The sequence below is a fragment of the Carassius carassius genome, chromosome 32, assembly GCF_963082965.1.
Source record: "Carassius carassius chromosome 32, fCarCar2.1, whole genome shotgun sequence".
NCBI classification, from domain to species: Eukaryota; Metazoa; Chordata; class Actinopteri; order Cypriniformes; family Cyprinidae; genus Carassius; species Carassius carassius.
Genome location: NC_081786.1, coordinates 13,153,105 through 13,177,129, shown reverse-complemented (window position 1 = coordinate 13,177,129; position 24,025 = coordinate 13,153,105). Strand labels below are relative to the sequence as shown.

At 36.3% G+C, this 24,025-nt stretch overlaps 1 protein-coding gene across 4 annotated transcripts in view; it reads right to left on the bottom strand.

Annotated features, from left to right (window-relative positions):
* grid1a (glutamate receptor, ionotropic, delta 1a) overlaps nucleotides 1-24,025 on the bottom strand; it is a 233,214-nt gene that overhangs the window by 18,988 nt on the left and 190,201 nt on the right. For all 4 annotated transcript variants that reach the window (XM_059520395.1, XM_059520397.1, XM_059520398.1 and 1 more), the window contains exons 6-11: nucleotides 21,740-21,913; nucleotides 15,049-15,210; nucleotides 14,772-14,891; nucleotides 5,178-5,279; nucleotides 3,132-3,329; nucleotides 2,593-2,923 (exon numbers count right to left, since the gene is read on the bottom strand). In XM_059520395.1, the coding sequence (XP_059376378.1) occupies nucleotides 2,593-2,923; nucleotides 3,132-3,329; nucleotides 5,178-5,279; nucleotides 14,772-14,891; nucleotides 15,049-15,210; nucleotides 21,740-21,913 (1,087 nt within the window). The remainder of the gene's footprint in view (nucleotides 1-2,592; nucleotides 2,924-3,131; nucleotides 3,330-5,177; nucleotides 5,280-14,771; nucleotides 14,892-15,048; nucleotides 15,211-21,739; nucleotides 21,914-24,025) is intronic.

The window sequence follows — 24,025 nt, the reverse complement described above, 5'->3', positions numbered from 1 at the left end:
TAATGTTGATACTCTGTGTGCTGATTAATATTTTGCTAAATATTTTTTATTTATCATCTGATGAAGAGAAAATTCCTAAGAACAGCATTTATTTGAAATATAAATATTTTGTAACATTACAAATTTCTTTACTCACTGTCACTTTTGATTTATTGAATGCATAATTTCTGAATAAAATTTCACAGTAATTGCACAGTACAGTATCTCTAGTCACACTGGCCACTTGAGAGGATTGATGATGGACAACAAGCAAAATTTTGCTTGATCATAAAGTTCATAGAAAAACATTCATACAATTTTTTTTTTTTTGGGTGAACTATCCCTTTAATGCTCCTAACACTTGTTAAGCAGAGCTGTTTGCTCATGATGTGTTACTTTTTAATAAGGGTTGCTAATAGGAGCCCTGACACAATTTGAACATTATAGTGCACCTGTTATCATATGGTTGTCCTTCGTAAGTGACAAGTAAATGTTTATTTAAAAACGGGACCCAAATGCAAAACTTATTTTCATAATCACTTGTGTGTATTTCATTATTAATTTATGGGTCCAAGGCTTATAATTACAAATTGGCAAACAGCTGTAGGAAAAAAAGAAGTAAATGTCATTCAGCAGCTGCTGTAAATTGCTTGCATCATGGTCTAACTTGCTAGTGTACATCTGAGACACTTAAAGGGTTAGTTCACCCAGATAGCAAATTTATGTAATTAATAACTTACCCTGATGTTGTTTCAAACCGGTAAAACCTCCGTTTACCTTTGGAACACAGTTTAAGATATTTTAAATTTAGTCCGAGAGATCTCAGTCCCACCATTGAAGCTGAGTGTACGGTATACTGTCCATGTCCAGAAAGGTAAGAAAAACATCATCAAAGTAGTCCATGTGACATCAGAGGGTCAGTTAGAATTTGTTGAAGCATCGAAAATACATTTTGGTCCAAAAATAGCAAAAAACGACGACTTTATTCAGCATTGTCTTCTCTTCCGTGTCTGTTGTGAGAGAGTCAAAACAAAGCAGCTGGATATCCGGTTCGCGAACGAATCATTCAGTTCACCAAATCGAACTGAATCGTTTTAAACGGTTCGCATCTCTAATACGCATTAATCCACAAATGACTTAAGCTGTTACCTTTTTTTTATGTGGCTGACACTCCTTCTGAGTTCAAACAAACCAATATCCCGGAGTAATGCATGCACTCCAACAGTACACTGACTGAACTGCTGTGAAGAGAGAACTGAAGATGAACACCGAGCCGAGCCAGATAGCGAACAATAGACTGACTCGTTCACGAGTGAAGAACCGGTTGCATCGGTTTTCGGATCACCAATAGTTCTTTCGGACAGTTCGATTTAATAAACCGGTTGAAGAAAACGGTTCACCGGTTCTTTTGCGCTCGACGTATAATGGCGTCATTTGCGATGATGCCCTTGATTCAAGCCTTCGGTTTACCCACGCTCATAACACTAGCACAGAATCAGTTCAGAATCAATCACCAAAAGAATCAGTTCAGTTCAGATGCTCTGTGTGTCGTTCTGCTTCACGCTGAATCACACATGCGCAGTATCATCAGCTCCTCGGCTCACGAATCGGACGCGTCTGACAGAAACGGTTCTTGACTCGTGAATGAGTCAATGTTTTGTTCGTTATCTGGCTCGGCTTGGTGTTCATCTTCAGTTCTCTCTTCACAGCAGTTCAGTCAGTGTACTGTTTGAGTGCATGAATTACTCCGGGATATTGGTTTGTTTGAACTCAGAGGGAGTGTCAGCCACATTAAAAAAGTTAACAGCTTAAGTCATTTGTGGATTAATGCGTTTAGAGATGCGAACCGTTTAAAACGATTCAGTTCGATTTGGTGAACTGAATGATTCGTTCGCGAACCGGATATCCAGACTGCTTTGATTTGAGAAGACAATGCTGAATAAAGTTGTCGTTTTTGCTATTTTTGGACCAAAATGTATTTTCGATGCTTCAAAAAAATTCTAACTGACCCTCTGATGTCACATGGACTACTTTGATGATGTTTTTCTTACCTTTTTGGACATGGACAGTATACCGTACACACAGCTTCAATGGAGGGACTGAGAGCTCTCGGACTAAATCTAAAATATCTTAAACTGTGTTCCAAAGATAAACGGAGGTCTTACGGGTTTGAAACAACATGAGAGTAAGTTATTAATTACATAAATTTGCTATCTGGGTGAACTAACCCTTTAAGAGTCAGCCTGGTATTGACAAGATACCCAGAGTATGCAGAATGGAAAAGTGCAGCCATTTATCTAAAACTTCAACGAAAAACACTTGCTCCTCTTCTTCATAGACACATGCAGCTGTGAGTTACAGAATTCCTATGGAATAATATATTTAGTCAAACAGTCAAAATGTAAGACTCTAAAGACTGTCTCTAGTGCTGTAAAATATTTGGTGAATAATATATTCTGCTGAAAATATATTTTCTTAAAATAAAAGTCTTAAAACGCTGCATTAGCAGTGCTCCTGCAGACGAGAATTTCAGCAACTGATTGCACCATCAAAGTGAGGTGATTATTCAGCAATACCTCATCCCTCATGTTCATGTGACGTGACCGAGCTCACCTTGCTGTACAAAGGCTCCGTAGACAATCCAGATGGCACTCTGGAAGGATGTCGTGACAGAAGCAGGCTGGTGGGGCCCAGGAGGATTCTGGGAGCGGACAGACTGGACGCGTCGGAGCAGAAAGACCATGACACCCACCACAGGAATGGCAGCAGCAATGCAGGCCCACACTGCCAGGTCAAACGGTGCCAGCAAGGAGAAGATGTTGAGTCTCTCTTCTGTTTTAGTCATCAGGATTCCCACAGAATAATCCAGATAACGTTTACTGAAGTCCACCACATTCTCTCGCTCAGGAGTGATGGTGATGGCTGAAATAGCCACATCTGCTCTCTAAATAGTAATACATCAACATGCAGTCTGAGATAACAATAACACAAGTGAAATCTGGCTGTATAAGTTACAAGAGGGTAAATCTGAATAAGTGCAATGCCTTCATAACCATATGTGCCAAAAGCAGTTAACAATTAATTGACTAATATCAGTATGCAGTTTCACATAAGAAACACTATGGAAAAGTCTTTATGAATGTGAATCTCACCTTCCCAATTAGTTCTCCAATCATTCCGTTCCAAGACCCATTGGCCTGAGGAGATCCATATTTCCCATCAGCCACTTGATACATTTCATACTTAAAACCCAGAATTTTGGCCAGGGCGTCTATAACATCTATGGAAAATCCCTTATATCTTTTGGGCTGACCTAGAATATTTTCTGCCACCATCACAAACGGCTCCTCCTGAAGACAAAAGGGAAATGTAGGGGTTAATTCGATTCACTTGTTTGTTTATTTATTGAATTATACTTTGGAACCCTGATTTGGAACTGAATTAAGCAGTGATAAAAGGATGAATATGCCTGTTTGGCCTACACATACACTACCATTCAAACATTTGGAGTCACTAAGATTTTTAAATAAAAATTAAAGTTAAAAATATCCAATATAGAGTTAAAAATCTCAAACTGAAATATTATCATTTAAAATAAGTGTTTTCTATTTTAACATAAATTAAAATGTAATTTATTTCTGTGATTGCAAGATGAGTTTTCAGCAGCCATTACTCCAGTCTTCATTGTCACATGCTCCTTTAAAAATCATTCTAATATTCTGATTTAGTGCTCAAGAAACATTGTTATTATTATCAGTGCTGAAAACAGCTGGTGGACAGAAACTTTATCTATTTGAAATAATTATAAATATTTAAATATTTTGTAACATTATATAATGCATAACATAATGTTTGTCTTTAGTGTCACTTCTGCTTTAACCCCAAACTTTTAGGATTCATTTGCAGATGTTTTCAAACAATGATATATTAGAGTCTTAAATTTCCCACAATTCACATGTATCGCCCACAGCATCTTGACAGTAACAGACAGGCTTAAAGTTAACATAGCTATTATTAGATTGAATCTTATCATTTGCTTATTTAAAGGGAAGCAAAGATGAAAGCAGAGCCTGACTAATAGGTTTGGACATATTTCTGCAAATAAAAGATTTAATATTGATTGCAAACCTTATTTCTGTGGTGAATCTGTCTGTTCAGGTCATGACTTGTGGTCAGATTGGTTTTCTGTCACATTTAAAGCGTTGGCTGATGTGACACTTTTACCAGTGAAAGCTGGGACCCTTTGGACTGAGGTTAATCAAAATGAAGTGTTTCAGCTGACCTATTACACCATGACCAGGAAAGTGTGCAATGCCTCATCAGACAGAAATTACCTTTTCAAATTCACCTGAGCAATTTGCAGTAAGGCATATCGCCACCAAACAAGACTGACTGTTTGTGAAGCAGGCCCTGCGCACCCAAATACAGACAGATGAAATATCTAAGCTAGTGCAGTGTATTTGTATTTAGAGAGACCACAGCAAAGATAGACTGGAGAAAAAAATAAAGATCAAACCCCAAAGAAATCTCTAGTGAAAACCATCAAAAGTCTGCATGACTAAAATACTAATATCCGATGAGAGACAAGACAAAAACCACACAGCGCAACCATGTGGAAACATATACAGTTTATGACAACTAGTGATCGATGATATATTGCAGCAGCAAGCACTCAACTTCGACTAGTATATTACATATTTTCATATATTATTCTAATCATTCAAATGAAGATTAGAATTAACTGAAAAATCAATATTGGTACCCAGCCCTAGCCACAATTAGTATGCTGTTAGATGTACTGCAGGAACACTAGATGCAATGTAAAGTAAAATTCTAGATGCAATGTAGAATAAAATTCTTACTGCCCACACATTACTTGCAGGACATTTTTAGAACCATCAGCATCTATACATCTAAACATTCCTGGAATAACTTTCCTGTATGAGTCACAATGGATATTAGCATTAAGGTCACAGTTAGGCTTAGGAATGAGATTAGTGGGCTTAAACAACATTTTTCATCAAGAAATGTGTTGTAGGGAGAAGAGAAATGTTATTCCATGAACACGCCCTACTTAGTGTACAGTATGAAAATCATGTCATGCTTTTTGTACTACAGTGACTGTAAGAGTAACCTGACATCAGTAAAACACTGATTGTACCTACGGGGAGCGGAATCAGATTTATTGAAATACTCACCAGCAAGGTCACCACTTTCAGAGTAATTCCTTGCATGCCATGCTCGGCCCTGTTCTCCCTCAGACTGCCGTTCAGCCCACGATCAGAGTCCCACGTCGCCAGCTGGGAGATGGAGGAAGAGATTGTGATTGAGCTTTTATCAGAAAATGATTGCAAAGAAAAGGAAGAGTGAGAAAAAGATTTAAGAAGGAGGAACAGTTGCTGAAAGCCAGGGATGACCTTACATGACCTGAGTTTTTGTCCCAAAACATGTTTTCATCTATGGCAGACCCTTCATCATTGAACAGAAGACCCTTCAGGTCTCATCTCAGAGGTTCAGCTGTTTGTGCTCTTGTTACACGCCCAGGTGAAAATGTTCATATAAGTGTGTGTGAGGTGGTCGCCTAAGCAACAGCTGTCACATTTTTCCCCTTTTCTTTAAAAACTGAAATGAAACACACACCCAAGAGTGCGCGCACACCCTCACACACCTGCCCTTTGTCGATACACGTTCACAGGCTGCTGATTACAGTCAATATCAGCACAGAAAACACAATAAAACAGAAAACAATACAAAAGAACAACTCTATCAAAAGTTTCTTAATATCTGAAGGCCTTGAAGCTGAACTGATGCCACTAAAGCAACAAAAAATCTTAATTTGAAACCTCTGTGTAATCATTCCAAATTATTAAAATAACAGTTTTGATGTTTTTAGGTAAGATTAAGTTATAACTTTTTGTATGGCACAAATGAAATGCACATCATGCATAATCTTGTTTTCAGTCTCATTCTGTATGCAAATAGATGTTGAAAAAACCTACTGCTTTTTTTTAATGCAAATATTACAATGATGTTGTCAGTACCATAGCCTTGTGGATAGCACTTTGACTGCACTTCAGACAACCCTACTTTGGAGAACTGGCTCCAGGTTCTGTTTCCCCCTCTCCTCTCCCAGTGTTTCCTGCCTCCTTGCTACTGTTCTGTCCATAAAAAGCAGAAAGCTAATTTAAAAATATATATGATGATGTCATTGCAGTCGACTATAATTTATAAGGTGAACATCTTGGTTAAAAACAAGCAAACAAACAAAAAAAGCTCAAATGCAATTAGTATGGGCTGAAAGAAAAATTAAATCACAGTGAAACATAAAGTGCTGCTGCGAAAACGTCTCAATTAATATCCTGATATGAAAACTACTTTATTACTGAATATGCATATAGATAATATATAACATGCACATTCAATTTCGGTTTCTTTATATTATGCTATGTACAAGACCACTCTCATCTTTATGAGTATTATCCTGTTTGTGAATCACCACATTAGCGGCATATAGGCCAGTTGCTGAGCCAGAGGAAATGACAATGCCTATATTCTCCCTCCACTAACAATGACAGCATTTCTGTAAAACAGTGCAACACTTTAAAAAGACAGCCGGGATGCATCTATCTTTAAATCCAGGCCCATTCATCATAATCCCAATATCCCACCAGATCCATTCCTCCGCTGTGATGGATTCAGCAGGCCACTGCACTAACATCTTGGAAAGAAGTAACTCTGACCCTGAAATCATGTACGGCTCTTATCTGGCCAGCGTTTGAGCCCACAGTCTTCTGTGAGTGACAGAATGACAGAGGCTTTAGAATCTGCCCCAATGACACAGATCATATATCTTCACTGCAGTGTCCAATGCACAGTCCCTGTCACAATAATAACCCTTACCTCACCCACAACAGCAGATTCAGCTTTTACAAGCAAGCTTAGATTTTATATTATCAAAACACAAAGAATAGAGAAGAATAGAGAAGAAAGAAGCAGAAACAAAGAGATAAGATAGCACGGATTTAAAAAACAACAACTTATTTTTAGGGATTTCTCTTTGTTTAGTTCTGTAGTAGTGGGGAGTTTTCAGTTTCATTTACAGCAAGTTATGCCCAATAGTGGTGACTCAAAAGAAAGAGTCGACTCTGAATCATTGAAACTGACACACTATTTACCTATTTAATCCTGTACATTTGCTTTCCCACAATCTGTATTGTTAAAAGCGCTATATAAATAAAGGTGACTTGACTTGAAATTAGTTGTTTTTAAAACAAATCCCAAGCTGACGTCAACATGAAACATTAGCATATTGCCCACCCACTTGTTGGTCTTTTAGCATTGGTCTGAATGAAAATGCTAATTCATTCTTTGCCACTGGGTATTTTTTTTTAGCATTAAAATATCAGTTTCCCCAGTGACGCTGTAAACAAAGGAGCACTGCACTCTCAAACGCTGCTTTTCAGGCATCACAGGCAAGATGAAATGAAAATGAGACAAATCCGACAAATCACTGCAGATTAGCATCATGCAAAGGAGGGGTTTGGAAAAATTAATCATTGAGCAAATTGTTTGGGAGTTGTTAAGGAAAAGGTAGAAATAAATGCATATTGTAAGACAATGAAAGTGTTATTTGACCTTGCATGCATCTCAACCTTTTGTTGGGGACTCCCAAAACCAAAATATGAACATTTCATTACCCATAATAGGGGCACTTTAAAAAACGTTCATTCATGTACTAATGAAACAAAGGAATGGCTTTATAAAAAAATATTGAATCACTGACTCAAGTGGTTTTTTCAAAAACATTGAACCATTCAGGTATAAAATAAGTTAATAACAATGAAACAAGTGAATGTTTTCATCTGAAAATGCAAACTGAGGTGCACATCTGAAGGACTTTACTATGCAATCAGGCCATGGAAGAGGATTTTAGAATGGCAGTAAAGCATTGCAGCTGATGCAAGTAGTTCACATGACAATGACAACATGACAGAAATAGTATGTCCTGGTTATATTCATACTGCAAACATGCTTAATGGTTATAAAGTAATAATTCAAAAGATGTACCTACTCAAAGAATATGCAATTTTGGATGAGCCAGTGTCTCTATGAATGATTTATTGAACCATTCAGATAAGTGATTCATTCAAATTGATCCATGCAGGAATAAAACACTGCCGTGTATTGTTAGGAGATGCACAACAGTGATTCCACTTCGTTTGGATCTTTTTTCATTGAGTGAGCAAAAACAGACAGACGCTGCAGATATTGTGTCTAAAAAGTACATTAATATTAACTTCTTGTTTAATGAACTGTTGTTTAAAAGCAATATCATACTCGCAATCATACAGCGAGTCTCACTGGCCTCATCTCTGCCAATTTGGCTCCACGGCATGAGATTCTCACAGATTTCTTTTCTTTTTTTTTTATTGAAGATATTTCGAGAGATTGATTTGTGAATAGTGTGATTTAATCAACTGTGCTATAGTCTTACATTGGACTGAAGTTGAAACAGAAATGTAGCTGTTCAGCTGCCTTTAGAGAGCTGTAAATTGACAACTGTTCTGCTATACACATTTCAGTAAGCTGAAAGTATTCCTCTATCTTTTCCATGCCCTGGTTTCCCAGGTGAGACTGACAGGGATTTTTTTTTTTTCCTGTATGCTTTCTCCAAATTTTTTTCTTTTAGCTTTTGCCTGTGCTGTTAAATAGTTAATCATGTGGGTGGTTGTTGACAGAGATAAGAGCAATGTGGCTTGTCCACTAGAGATGTTCTGTCAGTGAACACTTGAAAGCCAGATCTATACTACAGCACAAAAGAGATCTCCATCATCTGCAAGAGTTTGTGAGGACGTGTGTGTAGAATTACATTTACAAAACTTCAGTATCATGTGTCTGTTAAAGGTCCAGTCCACTCTAAAATGAACTTTGTCATCATTTACTTACCCTTCAAATTTTTTGAGAATTCTTGGTAACATTGGAATGACATGAAAGTGAGAATACAAAAATGTTCTGTTCTGTACTGTTTGGTAAACTACTACTTTGACCAGAGCAGTAAATATTAATAACATATGCGTATCGTCACATTACCCAGTATTTATTTTGACAGGAAGCTCATTAACTCTTTCCCCACCATTGATCATTACTGTCATTTAGAAGACAACGCTTCCCGACCAAAGACCAGTTTTTACGGCTTTTCGTGTTTTCACTTTTATACACTTGGGGGTTCTTTTACAAATGTCCGAACGAGTACAAACCCTCCCGAACAAAAAGACATGTGAACAGGATGGAGAAATGAGCAATCTCTTATGTAAACATATGCATATTTAAAATAATGCGATCATCAGCAATAGACAACATATAAATTAAAAACCGCATAATGTTACAGAGTAAAATGTTGAGCTTTGGAGGTATTGATGGAAGCGATTTACTGGATAATTGTACTGAATATTATCCAGATGTATTTTTTGATGTAGATCAACGTTTTGTTTAGAATTATGCACTTTTATGAAACCTACCTATATTCAAGTGTTGATAAACAATAATGCTTTAAGCTAGAATAAAACATATATATATTTTTTTTTTTTTGAAGTATAGGCTTTTGTATATGTCTAAAGTATAAAGGTAAGATTAAGTTGTAACTAAAGTATATGTCTTTTGTCATTGCTGAGTGTTGTGTTGGCCACTTTGTACAGCCAGACTCTGAGCTGGTTTGTGCCATTTCCTAGACTCTTGTTCTGTCATCTCTTGTTTGTGATATTAGGGCTAGAAAGCCAACCAGAATCCCGCTTGTGAAGACACATGAACATTTTGTCAAGTTTACAGCTTTTATTATTTGTGACTTGGAGAGCTGATGTCTCTACTTGAGCGCACATGGGGGGAAGAGGCAGAGGAACAAAGAGCCAGGGAGAGAGGATTACACACAAATGTTAGTGTACAGTAGGAAACAGTATGAGACACGAGTCGTGTAGAGCAACGCAGAAAGAGAAAGGCTTTTAAGGTGCAGAGATGAAGCTCAATTTCTTCCCGTATTGTTGGGCTGTTGACTTTTTATGATTCTGTAATCTGCTGTTTCTGTGATTGGTAAGAGAGCAAGAAAAAGAGAGAGAGAGAAAGAGAGAGAGAGAGAGAGAGAGAGAGAGAGAGAGAGAGAGACAGAGAGAGACAGAGAGAGAGAGAGAGAGAGAGAGAGAGAGATATGTCTTTTAGCCTCTTTATTCAGTCTGTGAGAGAAACTCATTACCATTCATCAAATCAAATGACTCACTCTCATGAGTGATAAATTCATCTCATTTCTGCATCATCAAAATATACAGAAAAAATATCTGTCACAACTGTGCTGCTTTGTATGCAACTCACTGAGCCAATTTAAACATATTATGATGGATATATTATTGTTTAAAATGTTTAAATTGTTACAATTCTAGATTATTTACTCGATAAAATCTATTTTAAGCAGACTGAATTGGCAGTTTATGCTACCTTATGTTACAATGCAGGCCTAATTATCTGTTAAAGAGAAAAAACTAATAATAACATTTTATCTACATTTGTAATTAGTTTATAGGATTTTTGTAGAGTTTGTAAAATTGTTTTTATTTTAATTAAAAAAAAAATCATAATTTTGTATACTGTACAGTATGTATATGTGTGCATGCATAACCTCAGTTTGATCATTCATTAGACTCTTTCTGTCTAAAGCTTTACAAGACTGGTGTAGAATGGAAATGAAATCTCAGGCTTTTGAATATGATATTGTGATGCCATACTTCAGTGAGTGAATGCTGAACAGCAGACAGAGTCTGACCAGGAAGAAACATGATAAATATACTGTGTATATGTGTTAAAAATAAAGAGCATTTTAGTTTTTTTTCTTGCTTTTTTCTCACATTAAGACACGTGTATCCTTTGAGACCCATGATGTCAGCTGTATGCTTCTTTTTACCAGATGCTCAAAGGAGTGTGTTGGGGGGGGGGGGGCGGGGGGGTTGGTGTTAGAGCCTCATTAAGGCTCTTTTCTCCCAGATTCACTAGCAGCCTGCGGTCAACCCATTGCCATGGGAACTACTTAGGTAACTGTGCAGAGGTCACCCACATTGGCTTGGACAGACTCGAACACAATACCTGTGTTCGTCAATGCACCCACTTTTAGCCTGATGTTGCTGAGATCATCTTTGTAGCTTTGGCCCTATATATTTTTTTCAAGCATGAGCAGGACAAGATGACAAGATCTGCTTAGTCCGACTTGCGGTCCCTCTCTCCCAGCTTTCACTTTCTTGTTTATTAAGATGATTAAATTGTCGAATTAACCTAGTGTGCTAAAAATATCCTGTCAAACTTAATCATGCATCAGGACTGAATAATCCATCACACACTGCTGCCAATATTACATCACTGTACTATTACTATTATTTAATAATCAACTGAGAGGCTTGTCAAGTTCATCAACCTTTCAGAGGTTTCTATTCTCAGCACCTGCTTCCCACATGAAGGTGTTGGGCTGAACCACTCTGAGCAAGACTGGGAGCAGATCCATCTGTTAAAGATGCTCGGTTTCACAGTCTGGATTACACCGCATGAGAACAGACAATTTAATGAAAAGAGAAGATTAAAAGAAAGTGAGCGAGGGAGATAGGGAATGACACAGATGGAATTGGTGAGAATGAGAGAGAGAGAGAAAATAACAGCTCCGTCTTCATTATGACGGTAGATTCGTCTAAACGTCTGGCTGAAAAATATCCTTCTCATTCCAAACATGCAGTATACTAGCACATTTTATTGCTCTGTAGCAATCGTTGGGTTGTCAGGCCAACTTCTGGGTGCATCTGAACAGCTCAGTTCATATTGATTGCTCATTTGTGTAAATATATGTGTGTATTTATAGTTTAGGTATGTACCAACATACCTAAACTTACTGGTTAAATCTTATGTGCTCTCCAGAAGTTTGCGCTGTGCAAGTGAACGACGCCTTGTGGTGGCATCCCAAAAAAGTTCTAAATCACTCTCACAGACCTTTTCCTGGACTGTGCCGAGCTGGTGGAATGACCTTCCAATCTCAATTTTGACTCAAAATGAGTCTTTACTCATTTTCAAGAGACATCTAAAGACTCATCTTTTTCGCCAGCAATTAAATTTGTGTGCGCTTGTCCATATGAGCCATTAAAGCCATATTTATTCTAAATTTATTGGTCAATATACCATGTTACTGTTGCATTTAATACTGCCATAACCATACTACGCATACTCCATGTTAATATAAATGATGTAATAATATATTTACAATATAAAAATACTGTAAACAAAAATAATTAACAATAAAAATGCGTTAGCTACTGTACTACTAAAAATAATGAAATGTTTTTTCTCACTATTTTAGTCACTAATTTTATTACTATTGTATTGATAATTTATCTTATGAAAAATATTACATATTTGAACACTGGATATTATATTGCTCCCATAAAATATTTATAAATGAATAACTAAATAAATAAATAAATACATAATTTTATTTAATGTAGCATATAACATCTTTAACAATTAAACTGCATATTCTGAAAGAAAGAAAGAAAGAAAGAAAGAAAGAAAGAAAGAAAGAGGAATGAAGGGGAAAGCGTGGAAAGATGAACCTACGGGAATAGAGTCTATGTGACATGCAGAGAACCTCTATGTGGGCTTTAGAGAGCCTTAAGGAAGAGACATTGTTTTTAGAAGAGATCAGAGTAGAGAAATGCATATTCATGCTGACGGACAGCAGAATGTGTGTGTATGTGTGTTTATTAGCTGTTAGTGTAATGTTGGACAGTAGGGGTGCTATTGTGTGTGTGAATGTGAAGTCATTAGCTCTCTGTGTTTCTTGCCAGAAGGAATGGCCATGTTCAGCTTGCACACTCACTAACATTCAGGCTAGAAGATTGAGACTGTCTGGCATGTGATAGACCCATCAGCCCTGCTAAAGACCAAAGCCATGCCGCAAAGCACTTCCACTGCACTGCAAGCATGTGAGTATGAGTGCTCATGCATCAGATGGAGAGATAAAAGAGAACACAGAGAGACAGAAGCGGTAATTAATTAGCTCTGACGGGTATATCTGAATGGGTGTTGATGTTTGTGTGTTGATATTTGTATTTGTGCTGAGCTATTTGTATGTTTTTGTGTAAAAGTATCCTGGCCATGTTCCATATCAGTGTCTCCAATTCCAAAACACAGCAGGATCCATCATTCAGTTGCTCGCACTGTCCATCTGTCTGTCTCGCTCATCTTGCTTTCAGTCAACTTATCTTCTCCTTTCAAATATTTTTAGTTGTGCATCATGATTTATGTCTGGTTTTTGGAGAAGCTGATGCTCCCAGACTACAAATATGGCTCTGCTCTTTCCCAGAGTAAGTCTTCTTATTTATTTATTTATTTTTTAAATTTTGTTGGTTATCACAATGCATAGGTCAGGATTTTGGTAGGTTTCTTAAGCCCCAATTGATGACATAACTATAAAATGTGAATGTAAACCATTCACAAATAATAAGAAATAGCTTTGTATGTTATGAAAAAACAAATCCAAAGACCAAGGCCCAATCCCAATTCTATTTTATACCCCTTCCCCTTCCCCTACCCCTCTGCCCAACAGTTTAAATATTAAATCGCTACATTATATTTTTTCATCAATGAGAAGATAAAATTGCTGTTTTTGAAGTAAACTCACTCATTGTAAAGAGAGTTACACAGACGCGTGTACATGCAACTTTCATCACTCTCTCTCTCTATGTATTTTAGAAAAAGGTTTAGCGATTTCTAATTATTGGGGGAACTAGCCCCCCTTAATGTCTATGGTGGTTATTGCTATGATCACACATGAAAATATGCTGTGGCACTATAGTGCAGTCTGTAATGATATGATAGTTTGCTAAAGTTCAGTTAGCAAATTTTTTTTGCAAACATTTCTATGAATAGCATGACCATAAATATGAACTCACAATTGATTGTAGTATAAAACACATTATTAGTTTTTATTAAAAATGTTATTAATGCCAATAATGCTAAAAAAAATTATTTTTGTTCACTCAGGCAGCCATGTTACTGCTTTAGCTGGTTTACACTAAGATAGTCCATACCCAAAATCTTTGTTTGAAGGGCTATCTGGCCCTTCACCAAATTCCTACCCCTCCAACCAGTAGCTCGAGACCGTGAATTTATCACCTCCAAATTTTTATTTAGAATTGTACAAGTTGTGGAGCAATTTACGTGAGGAAAGAAAATCATATGTCTATTTTCAGAATAATAATAAAACAAACACAATAGAACCATATAAAGGCTATTCATGTGAGAACATTTAAACTAAAGTATCTATACTTTATTAATTTGATCCACTACTCCACATAGAAAAAAAAACAGCCAACTACTAACTAACCTGATGCAGACACATAGATGAAGCGGATTGATATTGTCTTGGTGGAGTGAGGTTCATGTAAGGTAACGTGAAAATAAGCAGGGCAGTCTCAAATCTACCCCTATGGTTTTCAATTAGAGCTCACTGTGGTCCCCCTTTTCACCACAGATTTACGTTGCAAAGTTGTGGTGCGCTGTTGAGTTAGGGAGGTCTCCGCTTAGTATCATGTATATATGCCACCTAAAGCCATGCACAGGATTTTAATACATTAAAGTTGAGAAAGATCTGGAAAATCATTGCAATACAGTCTGGGTTTCCTGACATAACATCAAGCTGTTTAAATAATCTGAATTTATGTCATTTGTTAGTTTTTGATGTAACTTCATTCTTCCACATCATTTCCACTCACCCGCTTTACATCTTTTCCAAACGTCTCACTGTAACTGGTCCCTAGGATTTCAAACTGGACATGAGAGTTCGCTCCATTGCTTCGGAAGTCCATTAAACCAGTGAGCCCAGAAATCCGCCCCTGAGAAGAATGACAAATACAACTTCTGTTCAGAGATACATCAATTAAACCAGACCAGTTTTATTGAACGCTACTGAACTCCAGTAGGCTGAATTAAAGAAAATTGAAACAGATCGAATTAAGCATAAGTGAGATGAATTGTAAAGTGACTTTAGACCTTTTGGATCGTGTCTAGCATGGACCAGCCTCCATTCCAGGGTTTGGTTGACTTCCTCATGCAGTTCAGACTGGCCATGCTGTGCCACTTCCTGTCCTCTAACTTCCGGTAGAAGGCATTGGCCAACATCAGCACACTGTCGTACAAGTACAGGCTAGACACCTAGAGACATAAACAACAAACAAATGCTGTGATTTCTTTACATGCACATCCCACACTTAATAACCTGACAATGTATAAAGTCATGTAAACACCTTAAAGGAATAGTTTTGTTTTTATCATTTACTCACCCTCATTTATGACTTTTTAATGACACCCCAGTCCAGTAGGTGGCAAAAGTGTTAACCCACTTCTTCTCATGTTTTACTTTGCATATCAAAGTAAAAAAAAAAAAAAAAAAAAAAGGGTGACCTTCAGCCACCTACCGGACTGGAGTGTGAAATGCTGGATGGTACAAATGAAAGAAAAAATGTACTACACAATTTAATCTTAGTTTAATTTTCAGATCTGATCCAGTCACATACATTTTTCATTAAATATTCTCCTTTTGAGTTCTGCAAAAGATACAGGTTTGGAACAACATAAGAGTGAGAAAATGATGACAGCAGTTTTACGATGACCATCCCCTGTATTCTATTAGTTGAAAAGATCATAAATGGTTTATGCACAATCCAATCAACACTTGTTATAAACATATAAATGTTTTCTTTATATTACAGCTTATGTTTTGTGTGGATATCCGTTTAGTTAATTGACACACACACACACACACATACACACACACACACACACACACACACACACACACACACACACACACACACACACACACACACACACACACACACAAAATTACAAAAATAAAATATAAAAGAATCATATAAGCATGTTTTTCTTGACTTTTTTCAAGTTTTTATAATGATACCTCTCAGTGCTGTACGTCAACACATTCAAACCCTAATAAAGGCATCTATGCTTAGAGTTTGGGTTATAATGAATACACTTCATCTTGAAACCAAAAGTATAAGCATCCACTGACTAATGAAAGGTCCTGTTGTACTTTCAGAAATCCATTTCGGATAACTACTTGATTACAAATTAAAATGGCTCTTTTCACAACCTCTAAAAAACAATCTTGTGCATTGCTGTCTGTCAAATGATCAGTCAGTTTCGCCAAGTGTGTAGGCGGCCTAAAGCCTAAAACATTTTTAAAAAGTAACTGAATAAGGCTCAACGACCAAGCCATGTACTAAAATTGTTCTCTAAGTTTGTGAAAGACAGATTGAGTGTGTGAACGTGTCTGCTGACTCCGTCTTTGAGACAGAGAGCAAGAGGAAAAGAAAGAGCGCTGCAGGAGATTTTTGCATGGCTCTGCTCCTGCAGAGATCAGCTGTCATGCTGCGAGACACCTGGAGAGAGAAAAGACACCCTGAATGACAGCACTGTTATCGTCAAGAAGACAAGAGTCTGGGGCCGCACGGCCAAACTCAATGTCCCCTCAGACATGTGATCCTGACAAAACAACACATTTATGAGAAGATCAATGTGGAGAGAGAGAGAGAGAGAGAGAGAGAGAGAGAGAGAGAGAGAGAGAGAGAGAGAGAGAGAGAGAGAGAGAATATGAAGGTGTGACTGAGTGAGGAAAGAATATAAGTAGGGGATGCTGATAGGAATAAAAAACATTATTTTACTATGAAGATTACATATTCATCCAGTCTCCTTAATAGCAGTCTACGAGAGAGAAGACAGAGCTTGACTCCTGCTGCAGCCAAGACTGCACCCAAGACTGCACCCAAACTCTTTTTTCTAAACCCTTGACCCTTTTCAAACACAAGAAGGAAGGCAAACAGGAAAGAATTTGTCTGCCTTTATCCAGTTTGCATACCTGCTAAGGTTGACATCTGGCCATTGTAGTTTAGAATCATTCTATATTTAAAGTATTGTATTCAGTTTTACACAAGACATGCAATTTGTCCTTTATTTTAGCATCTTGCATCCAATCAACAAAGAGCACCAATCGACAAAGAGCACTTGTTGCATTTTCTATTGCATCTATATATTCAGAAGTGTCCGTGTTAAAAGATAGAAACTGGAATAGAAAGCAAACCAGTAAAGATAGATGTGAAATGATGAGTATGCTTTTTGTCAAAGGTAGAAAATAATCAATACAGTTGAAATGAATTTCATTGGTTAAAAGTCATCATGAAATCTAAATTGCAAATGCTTTTTTTATGTAATATTTGAATATTGAATATATATATATTAACAAAGTCATATGCTCTTATAATCTTAAATCAAAAACATGCAGTAATAAAACAATATTCTGATTCAATAAGTCATTTCACTTGGATATACAAAAATATATCCAAGCTATGACTTGATTTATAACACAGGTTTTGGTCCCACTTAATTTTAACCATACTTTGCTTCCTATCAAGAGTTCCTAAAGTAGATTTAAAATCTGGTCATGCAGAATAAGGCATTACTATTGCTTTTTAAGTACTAATGAACAGTCAATAAGCTAGCAATATGCATGCTAATAAGTAACTAATTAAGTTGGCTTGAAAAAGCCAACCTACTGAAACCCTATTTAAACTTCTTCTTCTTCTTCTTTTGAGACTAAATTTTAAAATGTATTTCCTCCTAGAGCTTTCAATCTAGAACCACCAAACTTGCGTCAGACCTTCAGACTGGTCTGACTCGGGTTGCTATATCTCTTCTAACTGATCCGGCTTACGGTTTTCAGAAACCAGACTTTATGAAAAAACCGACTTTTCAAAACCACCTAAAATCCCATAGACTTTCATTGAGGGGGTGCAAACGTTATACAATAAGACTTATAATGTATTTTAGCTGTCTACTGCCATAGCAAAGTTTAAAACTCCCTAATGAAAATACAGCCTAAGCTGATTGGTTGCTTTGGCTGGTCTCCCAAGCTGATGGTTTTTAAGTGGTTTTAGCCACTGTCACTCTGGTCTTAGCTGTTTTTTTTACTGAATCAACTGGTTTTAGCTGGATTATCATACAAACATGCCAACAACATGCTAGTAACTTGCTAATCAGGCTAGAAACATGCTTTTAACATGGTTTTAAAGTGATTTTGGCTACTATCACGATGGTCTTAGCTGGTTTTAGCTGGTTTTTTACTTAATCAACTGGTTTTATACTACCATTACATTGGTAGACATGCTAGCAACATGATAGTCACCTGCTAATCGTGTTATCAACATGCCAGTCACTTGCTAATGATGCTAGCAACATGCTAGTCACTTGCTAATCATGCTAGTAATATGCTAGTAACTTTGCTAAACATGTTAATAACATGCTAGTCACTTGCTAGTCTTGCTAGCAACATGCTAGTCACCTGCTAATCATGCTAACAACATGTTAGTAACTTTCTAAATATGTTAATAACGTGCTAGTCACTTGTTAATAATGCTAGAGACATGCTAGTCACTTGCTAATCATGCTAATGTCATGCTAGTCACTTGTTAAACATGCTAACAACATGCTAGTCACTTGCTAATCATGCTAACAACATGTTAGTAACTTTCTAAATATGTTAATAACATGCTATTCACTTGCTTATCATGCTAACAACATGCTACAGACATGTTAGTCACTTGCTAATCATTCTAATTACATTCAAGTCACTTGCTAGTCATGCTGGGAGCATACTAGTGAAATACTAGCTTCAAACTTTCTGGCTAGGCTTTTTCAAGCCAACTTAACGTTTGACCACAAACTTTACTATCTAGTTAATAATGAAATTGGTCTCTGAACAAAAGTGTTGTCCTGAAAATTTTTTTTTTATGTACTCACACAATAATGTCAGTTACTTAAAACAAATCTTATTCTGCATAATGAAGTCATCTAAATACAAAGCAGTTAAAACTTTAATATGTTCATGTTGAGATATTTATGTACAGTCTGTTATGGTTATTTTCTAAGAGCTAAAATGTGCCTAGGCAGAAGCTTAACTGACATACATGTTATGAATTGTGACAATTAAAAAATTGTTTAGTTTTGCAACAGATGCAATTACATTGTAAGCCAAAATCTAAGGAATTGCATCTCAAAAGCATTTTTAGCACTTAATTCAGTCAAGCAGAACTGTATACACAGATATAGCTACAGGCGTACAGCTGTGGCTGTGTTTCCTTTCAGTTTACTACACGGTCAGCTTGTCACCAATGCTTTACTGAAATCTTAAGTGACATACATAGTATAAAGAAATGGAAAGCATTACTTATTTGCTCTGCTGAAATTGGCAACCCTATCAAGAACCCCTCTCACACTGCGGTCATGGTCGTCTGGGCTTACAGCCGGGGCATGATCTGTTTGCTCATGTAAGAGTTATGTGAATGCAGAAAATGCTAATGTGTCCTTGACATAAGAACACATGGTTTTGACCTTGGAGGCTCCTTATTCGTCCCCTAAGTGGTAAAGTGACTTCAGAATGCCCTGCCAGATGTCCGATTAGTCAGACATATCCTTGACATGGATTCAAGGCTTTGAAAGACTTGCAAGACCGTGGATTTATGAGTCAAAGCATTTTCCGCCCCCAAAGTGAGATAAAATATGCTATCGGTTTTAATCAATGTAAAGCAAAATCTTAAACAGTTACAATAACATGAATCGGTTGCTTCACTTCCCTGTGTGCTTCTGTGTGACTCTGAGCTAGATTAAATGATTCCTAACACAGTGTTGAATGACTTGTTTTAAAATCAGCTTGTTCCTTACTAAGAACTGCTGATACCAGAGTGAACAGGATGTGCTTGTGCAACACTGAAAACGGATTTTCGATTTAGGCCACTAAAAGGTCTGTAAGAAAGCTATCTGTTAAAAAATATATACATGTATTATTTCATTTTATATAAAATACACTACCATTTCCAATATATATATATTTTGTGTGTTTTGAGTCTCTTATGCTCACCAAATTAAAATAGTGATATTATGATATGTTATTAGCATTTTGATGATACGTTATTAGCATTTAAAATTATTTTCTTTATTTTAATACATTTTAAAATTTAATTTATCCATGGATTTTTTTACATAATCTGTCAGAAATCATTTTAATACATGGACTTGATGCTCAAGGAATATTCCTTTCATTAAATATGCTGAAAATTGTTTTACTGCTGATAATTTTTGTGGAAATTGTGACTAACTTTTCTGGGATTCTTTACTGTCCTTAGGTGAATTAAATTAAATGTGCCATATCTGAGGAAAAGTATTAATTTCTTAAAATAATAATAATAATAATTATTGAAACCAAACTTTGAACAATGTATATAAGTATTTTATATGTTACTTAAAAAAAACTATTTTGTCAAAATTTACAGCTACTGTACATTTGAAAGGTTGTAACATTTTTGGAAAAAAATCCATCCATAACAAAACAACTGCCACTGCATGATCGAAAGCAGCCAATATATGACTAAACTAAACATCTAGCAGTAAACATTTTGAGTATGCAAAAATTCTGATGACACAAGCTTTAAATCTGAATGAACAAAACAAAACAATAAAATTAGGACATCAATTAGACATATAAAAACAAGCAACCCACTGAGCTTTTACTCAGCATTGCGTGAACTGTCAGCATGGCGCATAAAGACCTGTGGCCCGAGGGCTCGGAATCATAAGCCGCAACCTCTTGAGTTAATTAAAACAGCCAATCTGCCACAGCACAGATTAAATCTCTTACTCCCTTCAACTTTCTGTGTATCGTTAGCACCAATGGAGGGGCAAGAGGGATCCCTGTGGCTCCTAACATCTCGCATATCTCCTCATCCTTTCTGTAAAAACTCATTTGTCCTTTTGTGGTGCTGCTTTAGCATTAGCTGGTACGTAACCCTCTTCATTCATTAATATTTGAGACAGTGAGCCCCAGAGAAAAGACACATGTATTTGCCATCTGCTCTAAAAAAAAGGAAAATGGATTCTAAAACGCAAACAAGGTTTTCATAGAGCCAGAAACATATACAGTGTTTTAATGTTGTGTAACGGAGAGGGAACATTTTTACAATTACAGTGTACCATCTGTGACTTAACAAGATAATATTTGTTAACGTGTAAAAGCATCAGGGCACAGGTGGTTAATCTGGATCAGTCGTGCATAACCTTGTTTTGAATTAAGATTCTAAAGAAATTAAGCGATACAACAAAGAAAATAAACATGACAGTTACTGCAGTTATTATGCAGCCTTGCAGAAACTTCCAAACCGCAACTGCAAAACTATAATGAAAAGACAATTATAGATAAATTCAGACTTGAACTACTGGAGTAAATCTCAATAACACAGTGCAATTAACTCTTTTGCTGCAAGAAAGCAACTGTCATGTATCTTAAATATGTTATGAATACAAAATAACCTTTAGCAAAAGGCCAAAGAATTGAGATTTCTAGTTGTAAATCATTCAGCTTTTTGCAGCTCATCACCGTCTCACACAGCTAGCACTTCTGGTCTACAGACTGTCTGAAGCAACTGACCAAAGTCTGTTTTGTTTTAATGTGCTCATTGCAGGTATGTCAGAAATATATTATACCACAAAAACAGGCCATATGATGCTGAAACTGCTCTAAAATGAACTGAGCTGACCTTGACCTGCAGATCTTTTTCTGATGAATGAGTGTGAATTCACTGCGCTATGAAAAAAAAAACGTTGCTAAGAAACGTACCTCTAGAGACTGCAGGTAGCCTTCCTGTGGGTCGCAAAGCAGTGAGGAGATGCGATGGTTGTTCCTTATGCAGCGGATGTTGGTGTCCCTCCACAGGGGAAAGATCTGCCGGATCACTGTCATCCGGCCCAGAGCGCTGTGGACAAGCTCCATGATCTCTGTGTCACTAACCTCCTACACACAGAGACAGACACACACACACAAAGGTATAGTGTGAAAACAGACATATTAAAACCTACTGTCACAAAAAAGCAACCAAACAAATATATTAAACCCCTGGCTGTTCTGGGGACTATCCCTGCTAGGTAACACTTTATAATAACATTAATAATTTATAGATTTTTCTTACCTGTTACAAATGATCTGAAGGTGTATACAAGGCATTTACAACACTTTCTGCATCCCCTAATCAAAAAATTGTACTCATCATTCGCAGATAATTCACCCCAGTGTGTACACACAGAGAACCTGTAGCCAGCAGGTTTGTAAAACATTTACAACTAATTAGTATTTTACACATTTGTTTAGGGGGTACAGAATGTGTTGTAAATGCCTTCTATACACCTACAGATCATTTGTAACATGTAAGAAAGATCTAGAAATTATGTGTAACATGTTTACAAGTGATGAATAGTTTACACTTTAGATTAGGGGATGCAGAAAGTCTGTGCTGACGAGAGAAAGGGTTTAACACAACCCACTGGAATCCCCTGACTCTAAATCATTTACACATGTTTATTAACTTAACAGCAAATAATTTATTATTCTTAAAAAAAATTGTTTTGGTATAATTGCATTTTTGGGCTTTTTAACAGACCAGCTTACAACTTTAACGAAACATACATAAATGATATACTGATAATTTACTAATGGTTTAATCATCAATTAATAAGTTACTAGTACAATATTGACATCTCAATAATTTAAATGGGTCCCACTTTATATTAAGTGGCCCTAATATCTGTGTATTTACATAATAACTACAGTAAATGTGCACATAGTATGTAACAACAGTGTAAGTACACATTGGTACATAGTATAGAGCTGTAATATTTATGTAACTACACACATGTAACAACCCTCTGAATGGTTTGTGTAAGTACAAAGGTGTAACAGGACATATATAACTATTTTTTTAACAACAACATGTATAAGAGTAATTGGAATAATTTGATTATAATATGTACATACACAGGTATTAGGGCCACTTAATCTAAAGTGAGACCTAAATGACTTGTAAATGAATTGACAAAACACACAAATTGTTAGTATCACTTATTAATTGCTTATGATTTTTTTTGTAAATGATTAGTTCATCATTAACTATTCACTTACAATTGACTTACAACTGAATGTTATTATAAAGAGTTACAGATGTGTTGACAGCCCTTATAAACAATTGTAAAATCAGTAACAAGGAGGGTTTTCGAGTGGCAATATTTTATTATACATCAATATTTAGCCATGTTAAGACTGGAATAGACTATGTGAACACAATACATGATTCGAAAACACTAGGTATCATACACTTGCTGGAAGTAAATGACACTAGACAAACACTAAACGACTGTGGATCACACACTACCAGACCTTCAAACAATTCTGAACACAAAAAAAATCATGCAAAAGCATATGATTAATTGCTTGGAGATGCAGAACATGAAAATTAAAATGGGCTGGCAATAAATTTGGTGATTTTGTAATAGCATGATTTGTGCTGTCAAAGAAAAAAATGCAGCATGTCAGTGTACATGAAAATATTACAATCAAAAGCAACACATAAATCATATATTAGTGTTAATACAGAAACAAAATTCAAGAAAACACAGCCAAGCAGGGGAAACAAATAAGCAAATGCTAAAATGCACGAAAAAGCTAATTTCTTGCATGTCAAAGCAGATGTCAATATCATTATCAAAAAATATCAATCAAAAGGGCTTCAGCCTTACTAAGAAACAAAACTGAGGAAATGAAGGCCTGTTTGTTTAAGATGTAAAGCATATAGTTTAGTTAATGTATTCTTTGAGTACACACAAAGGAATAGTTATAAACCTCATGGAGTTAAGAACTAAACCTCTCTCAATTATGTCCAGGAATGTGACGTACTGGTGGAAAAATAATGACAGCTCCCACTAAGTCAAATAATGAGAAAGAACCAAAGATGAAGTTCTCAAGGTGAATGCATACCTTCTCTCTATGGGTAAAACAACTAAAAAACAAGTCAAGAATCTTGTTTTGTTTCTGGAGACAACCTTAGTTTTAATAGTCATGCTGCTCATCCAGAAC